Below are 23185 nucleotides of genomic sequence, written 5' to 3'. Positions count from 1 at the left end.
CCCAGGTCCTTTCACTGTTCATTTGCTAAAACACCAAAAATAAAACAATGGTAGTTCATGAGTAACTTTAGCTTAAACATACATATTAGACAGACGATAAAGAATATCATACCCAAAATCTAATATAAAAGGGAAAGTTATAATCCATCTTTGACCAAAAACAAAGGTTATCTATTAGCAAATTCACTATTTTGATTATTTAGGTTTATTTTGCGTGTGTGTGTGTGTGCGCATGTGTGTGTGTGTATAGACAGATTATATATAATTTTTTAGTCTAAGAACCTATCCTGGTTGGAAAAAAAATAAATCACCAGTCTGAAAAAAAATAATACAACATGCATCAAACATGTACATTATCAAATATTCCCCAGATGCAAACACCCCAGGCGTGGCTCGCTGCTGTCGCTCACACTGCACACAGGGATCTGTGACAGGGTGAGGAGCCTGTGCCCTTTCCTGAGGGGGAGCAGAGTGGGGATCTCCCTGCTGTCTCGACGTGCAGGAGTAAACGCTGCTCCCGCCGCCAGCTCCCTGAGCTGGGGGCCCTGCTTTCACTGCACAGCAGAGAACACAAATGCTTTCTCAACACAACGGCTTGCTATAAACTCTCCAGGTTATTTATCCTCTTGTGAGTTGGCCCAAGAACCTAACCTCTATTTCTCTGAATGGCAATGAGTTCCAAACAGTCTGTTTATACAGCTTTCTAACGCAACTTGTTTCTAGGCTGGAAACTTTCTACATCTTCCTGACTGACAGGAATCAGCACCACCGCCTTCTCGTGCTCTGTTCACATCAATGGCTGTGCTGGCAGTACAAGTTCCAGTCGCTGCTGTTTAACGACAGTGGCCCAAGCACGATGTGGACACGCGCAAGTTTCTCCCTGTTTAGGAGAACTGTGCTTTTTGTTCTATAAGAATAATTAAAAGAGGTCTATGTAACTACAGGATTGAATTGGAAAAACTGAAACTAGTGAAAAAAATCTACTGTTTCTGTTAGATAACTTTTTAATTAAATATAGTTAGGCTTAAATCAGGAATTGAATAAATCCTGAAATTGTTATACTACAGCTTAGGCTACTAAAAGAAACCTAAATTAGTCAAACTGATTTAGCCTGGGCCTTGGTTGTCTAGCATCTAAAATAACCCTCCATGAGATGACATAAGAATTAAAGTATAAACAATGCCAAAAACAAATCAGGTAGCTGACTTCCAATAAATGTACTACACTCTTGCTCTTCAAAGCCATTCTTTACTCTTCACAAAACTATACTGTTTAGGAGGTTTGGGTATTTAATTTACGTGGCAAATATGCAGAGTATAATCATAAAGTAATGAGACTGATTGTTAAATAAACATACCAAAATTTACATTGCAAATAAGTGTTGTTCCATCAAAGAAGTCAGTTGAGAGGAAATATAACTCATTCCAATGGATGCAGCCACTGTTCAAAACATTTTTGAAACTCTGCTTTTGTAACTGCCCTCACCAGCCAGCTATGAGCTGCGTGCACAAGAAAAATAAGTCTCATTACATGAGAGGCACGTCTCTCTTTTTTTTTTTTTTATACCCCTAATGGTATTGCTCAGTTTGATAACCTACCTTATTTACCAGACATGTCTCCAAAAGATTTTGAAGCTTTTCTAAAATTAAATCTACCTTCAAAACAGAAAGTTTGGCCATTGTTCATTTTTTAAGATAAACAGGTTTATCAAGGGCCTCCAGGTGCCTATGCCCTCGGCCAGGTGCCAGGAATACAAGGGGAAGGGAACTGTCTCTACCTTTCAGAAATGGAAAAGAACTTGGTACTGGCTCTGAAAGCAATTCCAAAAGGAGAGAGCAAAAACGGGTTGAGCAATGTCAACAATCGTAATATAAGAACAATAAATGAATGTCCTTCCAAAGCAACTATCTTAAAGTGACACCACATTTTGATGGTTAAGCTTTGCCATATTTATCAGAACTTTTTGTTACCTTATATCTGTACTTTCTATATTTGATTTTACATAGTTCCTATAATTAAATATAATAATCTTAATAGTATGTCAAAAAACTATCATAATTGTTGCCTCTACACTGTATTAATGCACAAGTATTTTAAAATTATATACTTGAGAAAACTGTAAAAAAAAAACTCTCCAACTTTGAATTTCTGACGTGATCAATATTAAATATCATCTGATCAATCAGAGAACAAGACAAAGTAACAGTCACTGAAATGTCTAAACTAGGGATGGATAATTTTTTCTGTGTGAAGGGCCCAACAGTGACATTTTAGGTTTTTTTCTAGCCATGCAATCTGTTGCAACTACTCAACTCAGCTGCTGTAGCACAAAAGCATCCAAAGAAAATATAGGGAGTAAATGGGCACGACTGTGTTCCATCCGATAAAACTTTATTTACAAAGACTGTAGGCCAGATATGGCCCACACGCCAACGCCTGGTCTAAACTGAACGTAGAAGCCCTGTGCATTCACTTTTTCTGTGTCTTGAGTCAGCATACCAGGTTCAAGGTCCAACTGACAGAGGTACTGGGAAGTGTTCAATGTAACAACCACCACTCGGTGTTTCAGAATATCTTCTTTCTGTGGCATCTGAAAGGTGGAATGTGCGCTTGAGATCAAACAGTACTGATGCACAACTGGGTGGACAGTCTTCACCCAGCGGTTTCTGAAATATACCCTATAAAAGAAGATAACATGTCCTGTTTATACTTATTAACATCTTACTGTATCTGATTATCAGAACGCTGAGAGTATAATTTTAAGACAACACCTGGAATTTCACAAATAAATCTGGTAACTGTTAACAGTCTACTGGATTAGAATTTAACATACAATGGTGACTTCCCCCAGAATCAAGCAGAAAGTACATACACTATGATAGGAAAAATATCAAATGATTTTAAGCGTTCAGATTAATTTTACAACAGAATGACACAAAGGGTTTCATAAGCATTGGTTTTCTTTTTAATTGAAAACATTTCCAATTACTTTTTTCCCTGGAATATCTTACAAAAATAACATTTTAATTATCTATGCTAATAAAAAACAATGAATTGCATACTTACAAGAGATTTCAAAAGTTACTTGCATTTGCATTTTAGAATACAGTCTTACACCTATATTTAAGCAGATCTTTATCTAAAGTTCTAGAGATTTAAAAATAAATTTAAATTCTGGACAACCAGAACATCTTAAAAGCATCTCTTCTATTAATTGCAAAACAAAAATATAAATAGGACTCATGCAACAGATTACTAAGATGGTATAGAAACATCTCATCCACCTTCCTCCCGTCTCTAACTCACACCATCACAAAGATCCACTGGGTACCTATCCACTACAGCCCAGTTCAGAGGCAAATCACATGGCTTGCTAGCTTTCATAAAGACTTTGGGTTTACTGTGATTTTAACAGAAAGCCATCGGAGAGTTGTAACAAGGCACATGTCATGTGACGTGACTTATGTCGTTAAAGGACCGCTCTGTTTCTGTAGACAGAATACACCGTTCCGGAGGCAGGGGAGACGGCTGGACAGTGGGGTGCTGGTAAACTCTGCACAGTCAGCTCTCAGGCACAGACGGCACGGCCTGACCTGTGCTATTCGCTGGTCTCCGTGCTATGAAACTCGCTATCAGGGCCCATTTCAAGCTACCAACATGGTGTTACTAAACATGAACCCGAGAAGACATGCACATGATTGGCTCTCACAAAGCAGCACAAGCAGCTCCATCACACCACAGACTACGAGGGGCAGGGGCAGGGACAACAGCAGGGAGACCAGTTAGGAGGCTACTCTAAGGACCTGGATGAGAGAAACCAAATGTGTGAGCCAGGGTGGTAACAACAGAGACGTGAAAGTGGTCAGATACACTGTACACTCTGAGAGGAGCACTAACAGGATTACTGATATACTAGATGTGGCATGTAAGAGAATGGGTGATTCCATGGCTTTGAAACCAGATGAATGGCAGTGGTGATGAAACGGAAGAACAAGTTTGGGGTGGGAATTGAGAATTCAGTCTTGAATATATTTAGTAGCAGACACCCAAGTAGAGATATCCAGTAAGCAAAGGCATTTGTAAGGGTGGAGAATGCCCTAGATGAGAAAATACAATAGAGTTAAACCTGAAGACTAGAAGAGCTCGCCTGGAGAACAGAGTAGTTAGAAAGGAAACTAGCTGGAAAAATGGTCAAGGGACCATCTCAACACGCAGAGACTGGGCAAGGAGAGGCGCAGTGGGGAGACTAGGCAATGGAGAGGCACAGAGGGGAGACTGGGCAATGGAGAGGCGCAGAAGGAAGACTGGGCAACGGAGAGGTGTCAGGGAAGACTGGGCAACGGAGAGGCGCGGGGGGGACCGGGCAATGGAGAGGCGCAGGGGGGAGACCGGGCAATGGAGAGGCGCAGGGGGGAGACCGGGCAACGGAGAGGCGCAGGGGGGAGACCGGGCAATGGAGAGGCGCAGGGGGGAGACCGGGCAATGGAGAGGCGCAGGGGGGGAGACCGGGCAAGGAGAGGTGCAGGGGGGAGACCGGGCAACGGAGAGGCGCAGGGGGGAGACTGGGCAAGGAGAGGTGCAGGGGGGAGACTGGGCAAGGAGAGGCGCAGGGGGGAGACAAGGAGAGGCGTAGGGGGGAGACAAGGAGAGGTGTAGGGGGGAGACTGGGCAACAGAGAGGTGCAGGGGGGAGACTGGGAAACAGCAGTCAATGAAGCAGGAGAGAACTCAGGAGATGGTGGGGTCCAGTCAGGGAACATACACTGCCATGGCAGTAAATTGTGCGGGCATTTTCCGGGCCCATCAAGTCACTTGCAGTAGCACCTCACTCTCTGGCTGTGTCCTTCCTGAAATGCCCTCTTCTCCTGGCTGCCAGGACTCAGCCTCCCCTGCTCTCCTTCCTCCTGCTCCCCCTGCTGGGGTTTCTCAAGGCTGAGTCTTTAGTGCTCTCCCCTATCATCCCAGGCCCAAGCCTTCAATTACTACCAATGACCACCCTGATGACTCCTCTCTTCAGCCAAGACCTCACCTCAGCTCCAGGATGCATATCTAACTATTTAACAGCTGTCTCTTCTAGAATGTTTCAAAGGCAGTTCAAATGTAATATATACGAACACTAATCTCATGCTCTTCTAAAATGTGTTCTAACCCTCCTTGAAACAATTAAAACTGGTTGTCCTTTTTTTTAAGCAAAGCAAAAAAGAAAAAAGGATTTAATAAATGTCACTAATTTATAATTATAATAGAGGAAAGTAAAGTAATGTATTTTAAAAACATTACTATGATAGAAAGGACTGTGAAAGTAACCAATATCTTAAACATGTTTTAGGCTTTAATAAAAAATATTTAAGCAGATCAGCGAGTCAGAATTTACTTTTAAATATACGAAAAACCTAATTTTACAAATTATCTGAATAAAAACACTTACAAATTATGATTCCATTAATATTAACTTCAGTGTGTGTATTTAAGCATATAAATTACCAGAAATTAAACTCGAAAATGTTAGTATTTATCTCTGACTGGTAAGATTACAGATAATCTTTATTTTCTTCTTTATGTTTTTCTATATCTTCTTAAATGAACACTTCATTATAAAATTGAAAAAGTAGTTTTCAAATTATTCATCCGATCTAACTCCAGGCACTGCTTCTTCCTCAAAGACAGAACAAAAATAGAAGCTCTGAGCCTCAACACTGACTTTCTGTAGTTACCCCAGAAAGTGTCCTCAAGCTGAAGCTAGTGAGAATACAAAGTTTGATCATCAGGCCTCTTTACTGAAAAATACAAGTTAGTCTAGGGCTAACTTCAAAAAGACTTAAATCTTTTCTCAGTACTTGCATTTTGTGAAACATCTAAGGCAGACACCATCTAGAAGATCATTTAAAACACACCCAACAACACTTTTCACCCACTCCAGTGTTCTTTCCTGGAGAATCCCAGGGACGGAGGAGCCTGGTGGGCTATCGTCTATGGGGTTGCACAGAGTTGGACACAACTGACATGATTTAGCAGCAGCAGCAGCAGCAACATTTTTCAAAACTGGAGAACTGATACTTTCAAGTTCATAGTATAAAATGTAAAAGTGATACCAACTAAGTAATTTACATATTTTTAGAAACAAACTGTCTGCACATCCCACAAGAATTATAATGAAATTTACAACAAAAGACTGTCTGGTAATATATTATTTCAATTCACTGAAATTTTATTTATGTATTGAATACATATGTAATGAATATCCCCAAAATATTATTACTTAAGATACTACAGAATCAGAAAGATCTGATCTATTTATTTAAAAATCTTTATAAAATAATATTTTATATCTGTCCAGGAAACACTATACTTTCTCCACAGATAGCCTTTATCTAATAGGTAAGAACTGGGCCAGAATCAGATACTGACCTTCAGAACCATACATAGAAACAAGCTATGTTTTCCTTTCTATTCCATTTTAAAATCTTCTAACAAAGTAGCAAGTGAACACTGAAACTAAATGTCATTAAAGTGGATTCTAAAACCTCCATTCCTAAATAATTTAAGGTCCTGCTGCTGCTGCTGCTGCTAAGTCGCTTCAGTCGTGTCCAACTCTGTGCGACCCCATAGATGGCAGCCCACCAGGCTCCCCCGTCCCTGGGATTCTCCAGGCAAGAACACTGGAGTGGGTTGCCATTTCCTTCTCCAATGCATGAAAGTGAAAAGTGAAAGGGAAGTCACTCAGTCGTGTCCGACTCTTAGCGACCCCATGGACTGCAGCCCACCAGGCGCCTCCGTCCATGGGATTTTCCAGGCAAGAGTACTGGAGTAGGGTGCCATCGCCTTCTCTGATTTAAGGTCGTGAGTGCGTGCTAAGTCGTTTCAGTTGTGTCTGACACTGTGACATCATAAACTGTAGCCCGCCAGGCTTCTCTGTCCAGTGGAATTCTCCAGGCAAGAATACTGGAATAGGTCACCTTGCCCTCCTCTAGGGCATCTTCCTGACCCAGGGAGTGAAACTGTATGGCTCCTGCATTGGCAGGCGGGGTTTTTTTTTTTTTCCACTAGCGCCACCTGGGTGGAGAAGGCAACGGCACCCCACTCCAGTACTCTTGCCTGGAAAATCCCATGGACGGAGGAGCCTGGTGGGCTGCAGTCCATGGGGTCGCGAAGAGTCGGACACGACTGAAGCGACTCAGCAGAAGCAGCAGCGCCACCTGGGAAGCCCAATTTAAGCTCAACTCCTGATAACTATAGAATTTTATATGCTTTAACCCTAAGTGTGCATATTTAAACACATTTGCTGTTCTAACTGCTTCCTCTCGCTGGCTGGTCTCGCCCTTTATGGCACTTGCTGGGCCCACTCTAAACTCAGGTGAGAAGGCAAGTTTGCCACTGGCACCTCTACTCCACAGACAACAAATCTTCAAGGTCATATGTGGACAATTAGTGCCCCCTGGTGTCCTCTCCCCTGAATCCTGGGACAACTCAGATAAAGCTGATCTCCCCAGAGTGCTCAGCCATTCTAATTTTCTCTATTCTAGCTCCCACACCTCTCACATTTGTTGTCCATTAGGAGTATCATTAATTAATCTCACGTAATATAATTATTGGGCTTCCCAGGTGGCTCAGACAGTAAAGAATCTGCCTGCAATACAGGAGACCGGGTTCGATCCCTGGATCGGGAAGATAGCCTGGAGGACGAAATGGCAACCAACTCCAATATTCTTGCCTGGAGAATTCCACGGAGGGAATTGAGAATTTCTGGTGGGCTAAGGTCCACGGGGTTGCCAAGAGTTGGACATGACTGAGCAACTAACACTCGCTGTAACAGATGGTACTAACAAACTCCAACATTTCAATGCATTGACTTTTCTAGGAAATACACTCACAAGTCAACATCTTTCCTCAACATAAAACCACGGTGAAAATATAAGGCCACATAAAACAAATGGGGCGGCCAAGCCTTTTCTTATTTTATTCCACTTACTAAATGAAATAACATGAAATTTTAATTTAAATAAATTTAAGTATCTTTTGCCAGAGGGCAAGTTTCTGTACTTGGGCCACCCTACTGGAATATGTTGGATTATAACTCTTCAAACATAATTTTACACAGGAAAAGCCAAACACAATGCTAGTCAATTAATGGATTTCAGTGCTTATCAACAACAGCTGTCATGCCCCCAATGTCAAATGACCTGTGGTGGGTCAGCCAAGCGTGCAGGGGCCTTCACCCCACTGCTTCCAAGCCAAGGACAATAATGCATGCGACTGTCACAGTTCCTACATAACACACATATACAAACACACAGACATAAGCACACACACAAGCTCTACCAACAATAAAATATCTTCTCTCCACTGAAGTAAGAACACGCATAGCAAAAATGCTATTGCTAACTCAATTTCACTTATGAGCTAAAAGACATTAGAATATGAAGCAAACTAGTTACTGATTAATTTATCCACTGGTAAATACCACATTTTCATTTATAGTGATTGTATCCATGTGATATTTTCTTATCAAATAAAACTGAATTCTACTTAAAATAATGATCTCTTCTCTCATCCATCTTGAGTAGAAACAGTACAGCATAAACACCTGTGCTAACAGGCCAGGCCACTTTCTTCTCTTTTGTTCTTCTTCATGGAATTGTTACCTCATTCAAATGGCTTTGCTTATGGTTATTAAAGAATTAAATAGTGTAACCTCATTTTTCCATGCCTAGGCTCAGCTAGAAATAAAAAGTTAGTGAATTATGATTCAAAAGTGTGGTTAGAAATTAATTTTTAAACAATAATTGTATTTGAACAACACAGGGCATGACATATTAGTTTGTAAAATGGCAAAACTAAATATTAATTCATATAACAATGAAAGCAAATGGTATAATAAATAACCATTTAATGACTCTTTATTGTTTTCTGAAGAAAAGGATTTTATTCCCCCACAATCCTGTATTTAAGAACATTTCATATCCATATACACTTAGAGGACCTACATTAACCTAGAATTTTCTTTGACAGTTTATCTCTTAAATGATAGCAAAGAGTTGTAAATACCAGTCAATTACATTTTGTTGCAGAAATCACTTCAATTTCACGCTTCTCTAATATATAGTGACTATTAAATTACCTGCATGATCACAGTCCAAATTTTATTTCCATACTGAACTATCACTGCATGACTACTCTGCCATGCAAAATATACTACAAATTTAATTAAAATTGGTATAATCATAAATGTATTATTTTGTCACAGTAGTTTTTAGAGGAACACATCAAAACTGGCTTAGATTGTAACAACATTTTTTTACATACAAAACTTAAAAAAGGATGTCTTTCTCTTAATGTTTAAGAAATGAATGGTCAAAGATTTTAAAACTTTTCCTTAAATAGTATCTTCAAAAGGCATAACCTCCAAATGTCAATGCATAGTTAAAGATTTTGGTTTTCTCAATGTTACTGAAATCTTGATAGACACCTTTTCTTAAGAATAATAAAGTATGATACAGATACATAATAAGCCTTAAAAAAATACCTGAGAGGTCTTGCCTGGGGATTGCCTGCTTCTACATATGGATGTAAATAATCCTTTATGTAGAGATCAGCAGCACTATTAGAATGGGTGCAAATGAGAATCCTGCTGAAATAAATGGTGCAAATAAAAAGAATGATACAACACAAAACTATTCAAGCAGTATAACACCAAAAAAAAAGCAGTGGCCATTTTAATATAATACATTTCCCTCAACCTACTCAGTAACCTCTAACATATTCAATTATGCTTTTAGGCAATTATTCTTAAAGCTTAATTACTCTCTAAGCTGTAAAGGAGACAACTTCCCCCAAATTATTTTTAAATCATATAAAATTATTTTTTAAAAACCCAACCCTTTTAACTCTAATATTTATCACAACTCTTAGCAGACTCAGCATTTTGATGACTATTTAAAAGCTACCATTCTCTATGTTACCAATGTTTTAAAACAGGATGTTTTCAGAAAATTCAAATTTTAGTGCTTTGGGGTCTGAGTGTGGGCTCTTTTGGGGTCTTTTTATAATTTTATTTTTAAAATCTTTACAAGCAAGATGAAAACTGTCTTGCTAGCCCTTGCTCTGTTTTCACAACAAGGACACGAGCTGTGCCCTGCTGATGGTCAGAGCACGCGCACCGCCATCTTACCTGGTCTCCTGTTGCTGGAGAATGTGCTTGACGGCCTGAGCTAGAGTGAATGTTTTGCCCGTCCCATATGGGCCGATGATGAGGACTGGAGGCAACTGTATTGAAAGTGGGGTTGTAATGGCCAGAACAGCCTCTTTCTGTTTTGCATTTAGCCGAGGATCCAACTGTTCGTCCCATTGCCTAAAGAAAATTAAAATCTAAGTTATTTTAAACATAACATGACATATAGGTATCCTGAATTTCAATGAACCATTAAAAATATGGAAATAACATAGCACCTATAACAACAAATGCTTATTCTAAAACTACATGTTAAAAATTCCCCAAACAGAGTCAGTATAGGGTATTTTACTATGATGATCAGAATTCACTTGTAGTTATCTTGTCCTTTCCAGGTACACAAGACTCTGAGTACTAACCTGAAGACATCACAACACACTTCTAGTCGAGCTGCTGCCATGTCTACCAACAGTAACAGTCATGTCTCAAAAATGTACTTTCCCTCTTACATAAGCACCAGAAAACTTTTTTTCTGGTAATAATGTATTAGCAGTTTCTTTGCATAGCAAATTAAATGCCAAAGGAAAACTAATTTTCAAATTCTAAACCACTGCAAGATTTCTCAGTAAAATCTAAAACAAAAGAAAAATAAAAACCTCTGTGTGTCACTGATTAAGAGAGATCAAACTTTTATAAAGATCTTAATTTAGAAAATAAGAGGTTTTGTTCATGGTGCTTTTTAGGTCTATCATATCCTTTAACTTTTCTATTCATTCTATTAATTTTTGAGAGTTAGATACTGAAACTTCAACTAAAAATCTTAATTCATCTACCCAAAAAATAATTTTATAGTAGAACTTTATGTAACTTTGTTCTGTATTCTCCAAGTTTCCTATAAATGTACTATCATACTTTCATAATTTAAAAAAGAAAACAGTTTAAGGCCAAACAAGATGAAATGTTTTCTAGTATCTCCACACACAAGTGAGACAGGTGTGCCATATTCTTCAGGGCAGAGACACCTGTCACGGCAGCACAAACGGCCCTCTGAGGAGGTCTATCTTATTAGTGTCACTTCGCTGACTTGGCTACTTTTGAAGATTTAAATGGACAGCAGATGCTGAAAGGGATCAAACTAAGTGGAGAATCAACAGCGTTCTTTCTCACAACTACAGTTATAGTACTTAAGACTGCAGCAACTACGGTAAAAACGAGGGAGATGTGAGCCAAAATAGGAAGCGTGTGCAAAGAGACTCTTGGAAATTTTGCAAAATGCCTACAAAACAGTCCTGAAATAGGAGAACACGGTTTAGACAGAACAATTCCCACTCTACGAGGCTACACTGTACTTAAAACAGAAGCTAGCTATTTACGGAAAATCTTCTTAACTCTTTCAGTTTTAAAAAAGTGTAACAAATGCTATGTATTATGATAGAAAATGTCAAACAAATTCTACTAATGTAAAACCTCAGAAAACAAATTTTAACCATATAAGCATGATTACTTATTTTTCTGATATTTACAATTTTTTTTTTTAAGTAAAAACCGAAAGGACTCTGACCAGTGACACTAGATTTCCTAGAAGGAATTCACTAAAAATTCAAGGACTCCCTCATCCAATTTATTTACTCACAATTCTGCCAGTACCCAGCAATGCTCCATCTTCTGTAAGTAAGGAAATTGCTTTAGCTGAGTACTGAGTCCAGATCTGATCTATGTGGCAGACACTGTGGAACAGGTCCTGCTCAAACCATCCACAGCACCCTTCTCTACCTCCTCGATTAGTGAACCTAGCCAGCAAGAATACTCCTTTCTCCAGTCTCTGGAGACCCAACTCTGGTTTAAGTGGAGAGGAAAGGGAGACCTCGTCCTCAACGGCACTGCTGAGCCCCTGCACCGGCCCTGGACCACCAAGCTCTGGGTCTCAGTTACTACTTGCTTAAGGCACAGTTAGTTCAGCCAAACTGCTACCTGCATCCATACTAACCACTGTGATTCTATGATGCCTCACCTCAAGAGCTCCCTTATCTGTACATGGAGATAATCACATTCCATCAGATAGATATTTTAAAGATGAAATGAGATAATGCATGCAAGCTGTTAAGAAAAACAGTTGAGCAACAAGTGCAAAACTAATGCTGACTTCTATTACTATAATATTTTCTAAAGATTTCAGAAAAATAAGATATTATTATATTATTTGACCAGAGCACACTTTTGAAAATAAAAGAATGTTCTTAAAATACCCTCTCATCTCTCAAATTTGGGAACTTTAATGAGACAGATATTAGATTATCGATATATACCTAAGTAAAATCTAAGAGATTAATGATAGATTTATAGGTATAATTCTAAAATATGTTGGTATCTTTTGTTTTATTTATATTGGCCATTCTATTTGTCAATTGTTTCAGTGTAAATAAATGCTTCAGAGTAGATCAGAAACTTTATCATGTGTTGTCTCTCTAGTTTCTGGTTATGAATAATGAACATGTATGGAAAGCCAATAAGTAAAATAAACTGTCTTTATTTATTGTACCACCTGCTTAACAAAGAAGAAGATTTACAATAAACATGCTGGTAAAACTTCTGATTTTCACAATTAAAAAAATGTAAAGTCTCTCCATTTACTCTTCATTTAAAGGTTATTTTATTTCCTGAACCAATTTAATATTGAGTTCTTTTTTTTCCTGGTCTAATGCATTGTTATTATTAATTTATAGGCTACAGCTTCAAGAATAATTTCTAAATTTCATTTATCTTTGCATATTTCATCTTATTCCAGAAAAGATTTTAAATAGCTAACAGTTTCTTAAAACTCCTAGACTCAGATACATTTTAATTGCTTTTTACATTATAGTGGTATGAACTCTCTGCTTGAAAGTTTTCTGCTACTTGACCTTTCCTTACTGTTGCAGTTAACACATCAGTGGTATCTGAATATACTGCTATATACAAACTATTTTTCAGAAGTGAGTATATCAAGGAAACACCTAAAAGTTTACTGGTATGGCTTCACATTTAAAACCCTAATTTTCTTCTTTAAACATGATATTCTTATTAACTCAAATGTGTCATATATTAATAATGTGCGAGGCCATGCTGGAGATTCAAAGAGAAATAAGATATGGTCTCTTCTAAAAAGATCAGAGTCTAATGAGAACAGAAATGTATACAACGGAAAAAATTAACTTTGGAGAAATTATGCTTGAAAGCACAAAACTGACTGAAACAAGCATGTAGTAGGCATCAGTAAGTATCTGCTGAAATACTGAAATGGAAAGGTCAGGTTCATTTTCTTTAGGAGAGAGCACTTAAGCTGAACTAAATCTTAAAGGACAGACAGATTCTCCAATAGATCAATACTGGGCAAAGATGGTTTCAGGGAGGAAAAAAACAGAGCTAGAACACAGGGCTGGGGAGGGGGAAATATAGAGTTTAATAAGTATGAAGTTTCAGTTTTACAAGATGAGAAAGTTCTGGAGATTATAAACACTGTGAATATAGTTAGCACTCTTGAACTATACACTTAAAAATGGTTAAGATGATAAGTCTTACGTAGATTTTACCAGTTTTTTTTTTTTTTTTTTAAAAAGGTCTTTTTTTTAAAGATAAGGAAGCAAGTAAGTGCAGGGCAAATTGAACAAACATCAAGGTACTTCAATATGGCTAGTACATGAGGATTTAGAGGAAGAAAGGGAGAGTAAATTAGGAAAAACTATAAGAAATCTGAAAAGATACTGTTGGAAAGCACTGTCAATGAGACACATAATGAAAGTTTTGTATTAGGATGTTCAGATTTTATCCACATATGAAGGAGACGCCTTCAGGGGTGTGTATGTAATGAAATGAAATGATTATTTTAGCAAAACAACTTTGGAAGAAAGAAATATGTGTGTTAGCCCACAGAACTAGCGGGACTGACGATAAGCTTGAAGGCTACCAAAATAGTGCAGCTCTAAATATGCACTGGTCTATGGACAGAGAGGAGGAAGGACGCAGAGAAGCCAATCACATGAGAGCTAGAAAGGTAAGATGTCAGGGAGATCTCTGACTGCTCTCAGGAGAGTGAGAAAGTAGAGAACAGAGATTACAGGATGGGTAAATAAGAATGCCAGAACCAGGCTGATTGTTTCCACTCAAGAATGTTGGCGATAAACACAGGGAAGGGGTAGCAGGAGTCAGTGAGAGCAGGGAGAAGTGACGTGGATTTTGTGTCGTAAGGTGTATTTTGCTTTGTTCTGTTTTTAGGACCAGCAGAGATGAATGTGAGGGGAAATGATGTAAGTCACGTCTAGGCCTGGCCCATACAAACTTCCCCCGTCATCCTCTTTGCTCATGCTTCCCTGTCTACCAGCTCCTGCCAACACTGAGGGTGACCTTGGGAATCACTTATTAGAGATAACCAGAGCCTCTGTCAGACGGGCCCTCCCATGGCTGGACTGACACAAGTGATGAAAAGAATAACCCATTTTTGTATAGCTACTGAGATTTTAAAGAAACATGGAGTGAGCTGAGCCTGGGTGGGGGCTAAGAGGATAAACCAGTGAGAGAGTGAAAAGAAGGTGCAGGCATAGGGCATCCACTGCAGCCAATCTGGAGACAAACAGAAGGGTCATATTTAATTACATGTAACAATGTGTAAAGAGAGTTAAGCAGAAAAATATTTACACAATGATTAATTTTATAGCATCTTCTATAATACATCCTCCATTTTTTCTTAAATTACAAAAATGTATTTCATATTCAAAAATCATTTTAAATTCTTTGAACTACTTTTAAAAAGGCCCTGGATTTCCTATTCAACTTCTACTCAGAAATATTCCTAAATTGCGTGGCATCAATCGATCAAATTACATCTGTTGAGAAAAGCAAAAGAACTCATTTATACTCTGAGGGAAAGTGAAGAGAACAGATGAGGAACTTCAAATGCTTTATTCTAAGCGTTCCTGCACTCTCTTTTCTCAACTAAGAACATGTCTCTTGAAGAATATATGGAAATTTTCTTACAAACATGCTTGAGTTACTTGATATAGATATTCAGTTTAATATTAACATAACCTCCTGAACGAGGTATCGCTTACTGTACCTGTTGGGACTCCAAGGTATGGTTGGAGCCATAGTGATATCTGGAAACAAAACCCCATTGTCCTTGACCCTGTCTAGCGCATAATGCATTTCACAGAGGGGTAATCGATTTAACTGAAACTGGAGTTCAACCTGAAATACAAAAAAAAAAAAAAAAAAAAAAAGGTTCTTTAAAAAGCATTAAGGTAAACACCGATATTTTTCAGTTTGCTAGAATGCTCTGTGGAGACAACCTTTGACAGGAGCCAAGTTTAGAGATGCCTTTAAAGTGTCATCATTGTCTAATCATAATTATTTATGTGTAATATTTGCTTTATTTAGTACCAGGCACTGTTATATTCACTTCACATAGCACCAATGATGTGTATACTATGATTAACCTCATTTGTCAACTAAAGAAACTGAGGCACTTAATTAGTTAATCATTAAATAAAGGTTATCTGATTCCACCATTCCTATGAAGAATATATTTGGTAAAATTAGTAGAACATCTCTGAAATACCATCTCTCAAGGATTAAAACCAACCCTATGACACTGTATTGATTTACTATGAACAAATAATATTCACCAAATGCTATATTTAGATATAAAAAAAAGGCAGCTTTCCACTTAAATATGGCAGACAGACTGAGCAGAGTTCACCTAAAAATCCATAAAGACACAAAGCACGAGAGCAGATACAACTTCAGATAAGAACGGCCCCAGGACCTAGCTCAGTTTCTTTTTAAACTGCTTTTCCATTGCTGATTTAAAACAGAAATCAGAAAGCTTTACCATGTATAAAAATGGAATATTTTAGATTTTACTTAAAGAAAATCGATTTTTCTCTGAAAGTCACCAAAGGTCTGATTCTCCACCCACCAGAATTAATACTCCAAGACAGCTGTACTTCTCGCTGCAGCAGAGAAAGGGAAATCAAGCCAGAAGAAGAGTATCAGCTAACAAGGAGGCCAACCACAGCGAAGGCGCCACTCTTCGAAACATACCTGTGTGTCGTAATCAGGCCGAAGATTAAGTTCTTCACAGCATTCCCTGGATATCCTTAAAAATATATATTCTTTTGTTTTTTCTTCAATAGTAGCTTCATAAACCTTCTCTTTGGTTCCCTGGGTCTGTACTAACTTCTCTTTAGGGACTGGTAATAAATAAACAGCATTGACTTTGGTCATCACCAGCCGTCCAGCCAAAGTATCTTCAGAAAGAGTTTCAGTAAGCTTAAAGCGACCAAAAAGTTGTCCATTCTGAGCATACTTTGCACCTCCAGAAACTCCAGTGAGCATGAAGCTTGCTAGAATCTGCAACTGCACTTTAAGATTGAACCTAAATCAGAAGTAGAAAAATGAGTTTAAATTTCTTACACTTAAACATTTTTACATTCAAAACATTAAAACTAAATAAAAGAATAAAACAAAATAAAAATAAACAGAAAAATTAAAACTTAATTATCCATTACACTTTGCTGAGCTACAAATTATATACTATCTTTCTGTCTTTAATCCAAGCTGGAAACAGCAAAACTGTAAGTGAATGAATAAACTCTGCATGTTTACAAAAATGCATGCTTAGTTGTATTGAAGAATACACATGTTTTTAAATCTGAGCATTTAAAATGAAGCTAAGAATGATTTTTTTTTTTAATAAAATGAAACGTCACGTACTATTTAATGTGAAAGCCTGTTTGAATACACCAGTAAGACAATCAAGACTTTAAAATCACCTAAGCCAGAATGAAATGCATGTGTTGAAACTACAACAGACTTTGATTAAACTGATGCTTTCTAAGTAGTTCTTACCCAAAGAGTCTAATCATAAAATTTCACTTCCAGGACTGTTAATGAATAACATCCAGAATACATTTCTGCTCACACCTACACCGAGGCAGATCTCATGCCGAAATTACAGCAGGAGGGGTTCAGGGCTATCTTATCCCCCATTCCCCTCCATGCGCACGAGAGCATGAAAGAGAACGTGTGCGTGCAGGACGCACAAGAGGCAAAGTTAACCCACAGGCAGGAAAGACGAAGGGAAAGCAAGACTTAAATTGATTAACAGCTCTTCTCCTTTGCCATTCTGAAATGATGCTGTGAGAGAGAAGACAAAGTGGTAACAACAGGAACATTTTCTTTTTCTTAATAAGGTTTAAAAATTTACTTGTTTTATAATCTATACACCCATTTGTGGAAAGGCTACTTTTTAGTGGTGGTATGGAACTGTTTGCTGTTCAGGTCTTCTTTTGGATACATGATGTCCAGAATGTCTTATAAATTCTTAAAGAAAAAGAAAGAAATATCCTTTTCCAAAACATTATACATTTCACTATACAAAAACATCTGTATTGTTTACAATATTAGGAAATCAATTCTAATTAAAATATATTAAAATTCTGAATTTCCATTTATATACTTTAAAGTTAGAAAACTGTAGTTAGAGAAGTATTTAAACAGCAATAATAAAATATTTAAGAAAAATAAAACAGCTATTTATGTACGTAGTAAGTCATAGTATTTATAAGCTCCATTATAAGTTATTTTAAAATACACTTACAATATACTCAAAGCTACAAAAAATACATAAAAATGTTTTATTATAAATATAAACTTAATATTTAATAACATGGCTTTCTTGAGGATCAGATGAATTCTAGGAGTACTTGCTGAGTGTGTGATCATATACATGTACATGTAATACATGGATTCCTGAAAGCCATATTCTATTTCTCTCATTCTCTATGCACCATTCCACTAGATCCAAACTAGAAAAGTAGGATATAATTTAAAGAAATAGACTGCATGTTATCTAGATACATTTGAGTCTTTGAAGACTGGAATGTGCACTGAAGATTCATATAAAAATACGTCACAAAGTGAAAGTGAGACAAAAGTGTGCCACCCTGCCCAGTTTACACACAATCTCCGTTCACCTCCCTTAAAAACAAAGCAGAACAGAACACAAGCTTTATAAAAGAACAGGAACCCTTAGGTTATTCATATTTTTTCATATAAAGTTAAATTTTTACTTTGCTTTTATCATCCGTATAACTGAGATGTGTGAACATTAGAACTTTCTCAGAGAAGAGATTCCTTACAGCCCATTCTTCACTCACAAATGACCTCTATGTTGCCAAAGTTGATGAACACATTTCTGACTTTGTTTCTCATTATCACTACTTTGCAACCACTTTCCGTTTCTTTTAAACTGCTTCTCCCACTGGCTTCTGTCCAGTCACACTCTCCAGAGTTCCCTTCCTGCCCTTCTGCCTGATCCTCGATCTCCCAACTAGGCACCACCCACCCTGCCCTCTTCTTGTGTTGGCTGAGGTCACCCTCTTACCAACCAAGGTCATCCTCTCCAAGATGTCTCAGCTCAGGACTGTAAACCCAACTGCCAAATACGCACCCTGGATTACGTGCTCTGCAAACTCAGTGCAAACAGAAGAGACTCTGCACCCAACCTCCCTGCACGCTCCCATACACCAACCCTCCCATGTGTCACAAGGCCCAGATAAGGGCACTGTTTACCTAGCTGATGCTGCGAAGTTGCTTCAGTCATGTCCAACTCTGTGTGACCCCACAGATGGCAGCCCACCAGGCTCCCCTGTGCCTGGGATTCTCCAGGCAAGAACACTGGAGTGGGTTGCCATTTCCTTCTCCAGTGCATGAAAGTGAAAAGTGAAAATGAAGGTGCTCAGTCGTGTCTGACTCCTAGTGACCCCAGGGACTGCAGCCTACCAGGCTCCTCAGTCCACGGGATTCTCCAGGCAAGAGTAATGGAGTGGGGTGCCATTGCCCTCTCCATTTACCTAGGGTCCCAGTCAAAAGTTGTCTTTGACTGTCTCTATCACCAACCTTCATTCCCCACCACATAATCACCAGGCCCTGTTATTTCCTCTTCTTCCTAATCATCTGCATCTCAGCATTTCTAACCTGGATGACTGTAACAAACTCCTTCCATAACTTCTGGCTTCAAATCTGTTCTCTAAACCACCATTGGAGAATCTCTGTAAAATGCAAGTCTGATGATACACAGCTCTGCGGGTAAAGTTTAAACAGCTTTCTATCTCACCAACCCCACTCCACCACACAGCACCCTCCATGAAAATTACGATGACCTACTTGCAGTTTCCCCCAAAACTCTATGCTCTAATTCTCATATCCTGCTTCTTCAAACTAAGTACCTTTGTCCTACTTTGCCACCTGACAATTCTGCTTTTCAAAATTCAGCTTAAATGCCAGCTAGTCCAGAAAGCAGACTTGAAAGGCCATTCAAGCTTTGGGGGGAGAAGGAAACATAACTTGTTTGCATTAGAATCAGCAAAGACCAGCCTAAAACCTGACACTTTGAATACTCAGTAATTTTGTTCACTGAATTAATTGTACATGTTTGTAATAATCTGACTTTTTCCAAGACACCATATTCCCATTTCAACTACTTTATATTATTCTCTAACAAATTCTTACAACCCTATGATATTTTCTCAACTAACTTGGGTAATATTTAAAGTCTTACTGTTACACCTGTTTTAGAATCTGCCATTCCAAAACACTTGGTCACAACTTAGGCATGAAAAATTAATCTCACAGTTTTAAAGCAGTAAAAGGATTCTTTTATGACACTCAATTAATTGTGCCCTGCAGCAAAACTCTTAAGGCAGAGGCACTGGAAAATAAAAGTACTAAGCTTCTCCCACAAAAGACTCACTGTTATGTTCAAGAAGCAAACATCAGAGACCTTCTCAAAGTAACAGTTACCAATACTTAATTTTTCTAAAAGGTTAATAGGCTGAAACTAAAAAGACATTAGTTAAGTTTTAAGTATTTTAAATAACATGAATTTTTGAGATTTAATAACTCAAATACCTAGAGTATAAAATACATCCTGTAATTAGCAAAGATATTTCCACTGTTACATGCCACACTTTGAAATCAACTTTAAAGCTTACAGAATTTCTAACATTTTTGGAAGTGGCAGAAGAGTAGCCCATGGAAGTAAATTAACCCAGAATATTCACTGGAAGGACTGATAGAGAAGCTGAAGCTCCAATACTTTGGCCACCTTATAAGAAGAGCCGACTCATGAGAAAAGACCCTAAGGCTGGGAAAGACTGAAGGCAAAAGGAGAAGGGGGTGACAGAGGATGAGATCGATAGATGGGATCACTGACTCAATGGACATGAGTCTGAGCAAACTCCAGGAGACAGTGAAGGACAGGGAAGCCTGGTGTGCTGGGGTAGCAAAGAGTCAGACACAACTTAGCGACTCAACAAGAAGATAAAAGATATATGGTTCCATCAGTGTTAAAAATAGTTAAACCTCTTGAAAAAGTCACTCAGTCGTGTCTGACTCTTTGCGACCCCATGGGAATTCTCCAGGCCAGAATACTGGAGTGTATAGCTGTTCCCTTCTCCAAGGGATCTTCCCAAAAAACTCAGGAATTGAATCCAGGTCTCCCGCATTTCAGGCGGATTCTTTACTGTCTGAACCACTAGAGAAGCCCTCTTGAGTGTAACTTTAAAAAAACTTCAAAGCTATAGTGAATTTCCTTTTGTGCAATTGCTGACTAAATAAATGACAACAAAGTCAACCAAGGTCGTATGTGAAAAAACACCTGGGACTCCTGAGGCCAATCCAGGCTGAACCAGTAGAGGCCTGAGCCACCGCAACACAATGCCCCAGCGGGCAGCATGCAGCAGGCCTGTTCTGCCGGCTGTCAGCGTTCCCAACACCCCGATCCAGCAGGCCATGACACACTCTGATGCACATGCACACAGCAGCTTCAGCCAAAGCCAATTTCTTTTGAAAATGTTTATCTTAGAATGAAACTGATTTCACTTCAAGGTGGAATCATTATGGAATGCAGAGCAATACGTAGCTGAGGACAAGAGAAGTTGAAAAAAAAAATCTTGAAAGAACTCAGAAGCATATTTTAAAACTTAAATGAAATGCAGCATTATTTTTATCAACTCCAAACATCTCACACTAAAACTTAACATAAAAAGAAATCTTAATATCTGGACTGCTTTGAAAAAAATTATCTCTTAAAAAATTAAAAAAAAATATATATACCTATCAAATTCAGCCTCAAGTCAAAATACATTTTGTCTAATCTTGAGAGGCTTCATTCAATCTATTTTCAAAAAGGGAATTCTAAGGTGATCATGTAAAAGCATAGGCATAGGTCGTTTTGTTGCACTTTATGGTCCTTTGCAGATATTGCTTTTGTTTCATTTTTTTTTTTTTTTTAAAACAAATTGAACGTCTACGGCACCCCTAAGTCAAGCAAGGCTATGGGCACCATTTTTTCCAGCAACTGTTTATTACATATCTCTGTGTAACATTTTGGTAGCTGTCACAGTATTTCAAGCTTTTCCACTATAACTACATGTGTGGTGGTGATCTTTGATATTACTACTTTAATTGTTTTGGGATGCCACGAAATGTACCCATTCAAGACAACAAACAGTCGACAAATGCGTGTGTTCTGACCACTCCACACCTGGCCATTCCCCCATCTCTCGTGGTCTCCTCAGGCCCCCTACTCCCTGACACACAACAATAATGAAATTAGGCCAATTAATAACCCTATAATCAGCCTCAAGTGAAAGGAAAAGTCACGTCTCTCACTTTAAATCAAAAGCTAGAAATGATTCATAAGCTTAATGAAGAAAGCCTGTTGAAGCTAAGACAGGCCAAAAGTTAGGCCTTTTGCACCAGTCAGCCAAAGTTGTGAAAGTGGAGGAAAAGTTATTGAAGGAAATTAGAAATTGTGTTTCAGTGAACACACAAATGGTAAGAATGAAAAACAGCTTTATTGCTGATACGTAGAAAATTTTAGTTGTTTGGATACGTGATACCAGCCACAACACTCCCTTCAACCAAAGCCTCATCCAGAATAAGCCCTGACAATTATATACAGGCTGAGAGAGGGACTCCCATGGAGAGCAAGGAGATCCAACCGGTCCATCCTAAAGGAAATGAGTCCTGAATATTCATTGGAAGGACTGATGCTGAAGCTGAAACTCCAATACTTTGGCCACCTGATGCGAAGAACTGACTCATTTGAAAAGACCCTGATGCTGGGAAAGATTGAAGGCAGGAGGAGAAGGGGACGACAGAGGATGAGATGGTTGGATGGCATCACCGACTCAACGGACATGAGTTTGAGTGAACTCCGGGAGTTGGTGATGGACGGGAGGCCTGGCGTGCTGCAGTCCGAGGAGTCGCAAAGAGCTGGGCACGACTGAGGAACTGAACTGAACTGAATTGAGAGAGGGAGGAAATCACAGAAGAAAACCTGGAAGCTAGCAGAGTTTGGCTCATGAGGTTTAAGAAAGAAACCATCTCTAACGTAAAAGCACAAGGTGAAGCAGCGAATGCTGATATAAAGGCTGTAACAAGTCACCCAGAAGATGGAGCTCAGATGATTAATGCAGGTGCTGCACAAACCAGCAGACTCTCGGTGTAGACGGAACAGCCTCTCTCAGGAGGAGACTCTGCCTGGGACTGTGGAGTCAGAGAGAAGCCAACGCCTGGCTTCCAAGAGCAGGCTGAACCTCATTATGGGCTAATGCATTTGATGGCTTTAAGCTGAAGCCAATGTTCACTTATCATTCCAAAAACCCTAAGGCCCTTAAGAATTGTGCTAAATCGACTCCACCTATGCTCTATAAATGGGACAACAAAGCCTGAATGATGGCACTTCTGTTTACAATATAGTTTACCAAATATTTTAAGCCCACTGTTGAGATCTGCTCAGCAAACAGGATTCCTTTCAAAATACTACTGCTCACTGACAGTGCACCTGGTCACCCGAGGGGCCTGATGGAGATGAGCAACACGACTACTGCTGATCCATTCTGCCAACACAGATCCATTCTAAAGCTCATGGATCAAGGAGTAATTTCGACTTCCAAGTCTCATTCTTAAAGAAATA

At 38.7% G+C, this 23185-nt stretch overlaps 1 protein-coding gene across 6 annotated transcripts in view; it reads right to left on the bottom strand.

The window, feature by feature from the left end:
* Positions 1 to 23185, bottom strand: part of HELZ (helicase with zinc finger) — a 151022-nt gene that overhangs the window by 67849 nt on the left and 59988 nt on the right. For 5 of the 6 annotated variants that reach the window (XM_055574942.1, XM_055574939.1, XM_055574941.1 and 2 more), the window contains 5 exons: positions 16243 to 16576; positions 15257 to 15387; positions 10168 to 10347; positions 9523 to 9627; positions 2500 to 2678 (listed from right to left, as the gene is read on the bottom strand). In XM_055574942.1, coding sequence (XP_055430917.1) covers positions 2500 to 2678; positions 9523 to 9627; positions 10168 to 10347; positions 15257 to 15387; positions 16243 to 16576 — 929 coding nt within the window. The remainder of the gene's footprint in view (positions 1 to 2499; positions 2679 to 9522; positions 9628 to 10167; positions 10348 to 15256; positions 15388 to 16242; positions 16577 to 23185) is intronic. The other variant, XM_055574943.1, reaches the window with a different exon arrangement.

The sequence above is a fragment of the Bubalus kerabau genome, chromosome 4, assembly GCF_029407905.1.
Source record: "Bubalus kerabau isolate K-KA32 ecotype Philippines breed swamp buffalo chromosome 4, PCC_UOA_SB_1v2, whole genome shotgun sequence".
Classification (NCBI taxonomy): domain Eukaryota; kingdom Metazoa; phylum Chordata; class Mammalia; order Artiodactyla; family Bovidae; genus Bubalus; species Bubalus kerabau.
The sequence above is the reverse complement of the archived record's forward strand: the minus strand, read 5'-3'. Positions and strand labels throughout refer to the sequence as shown.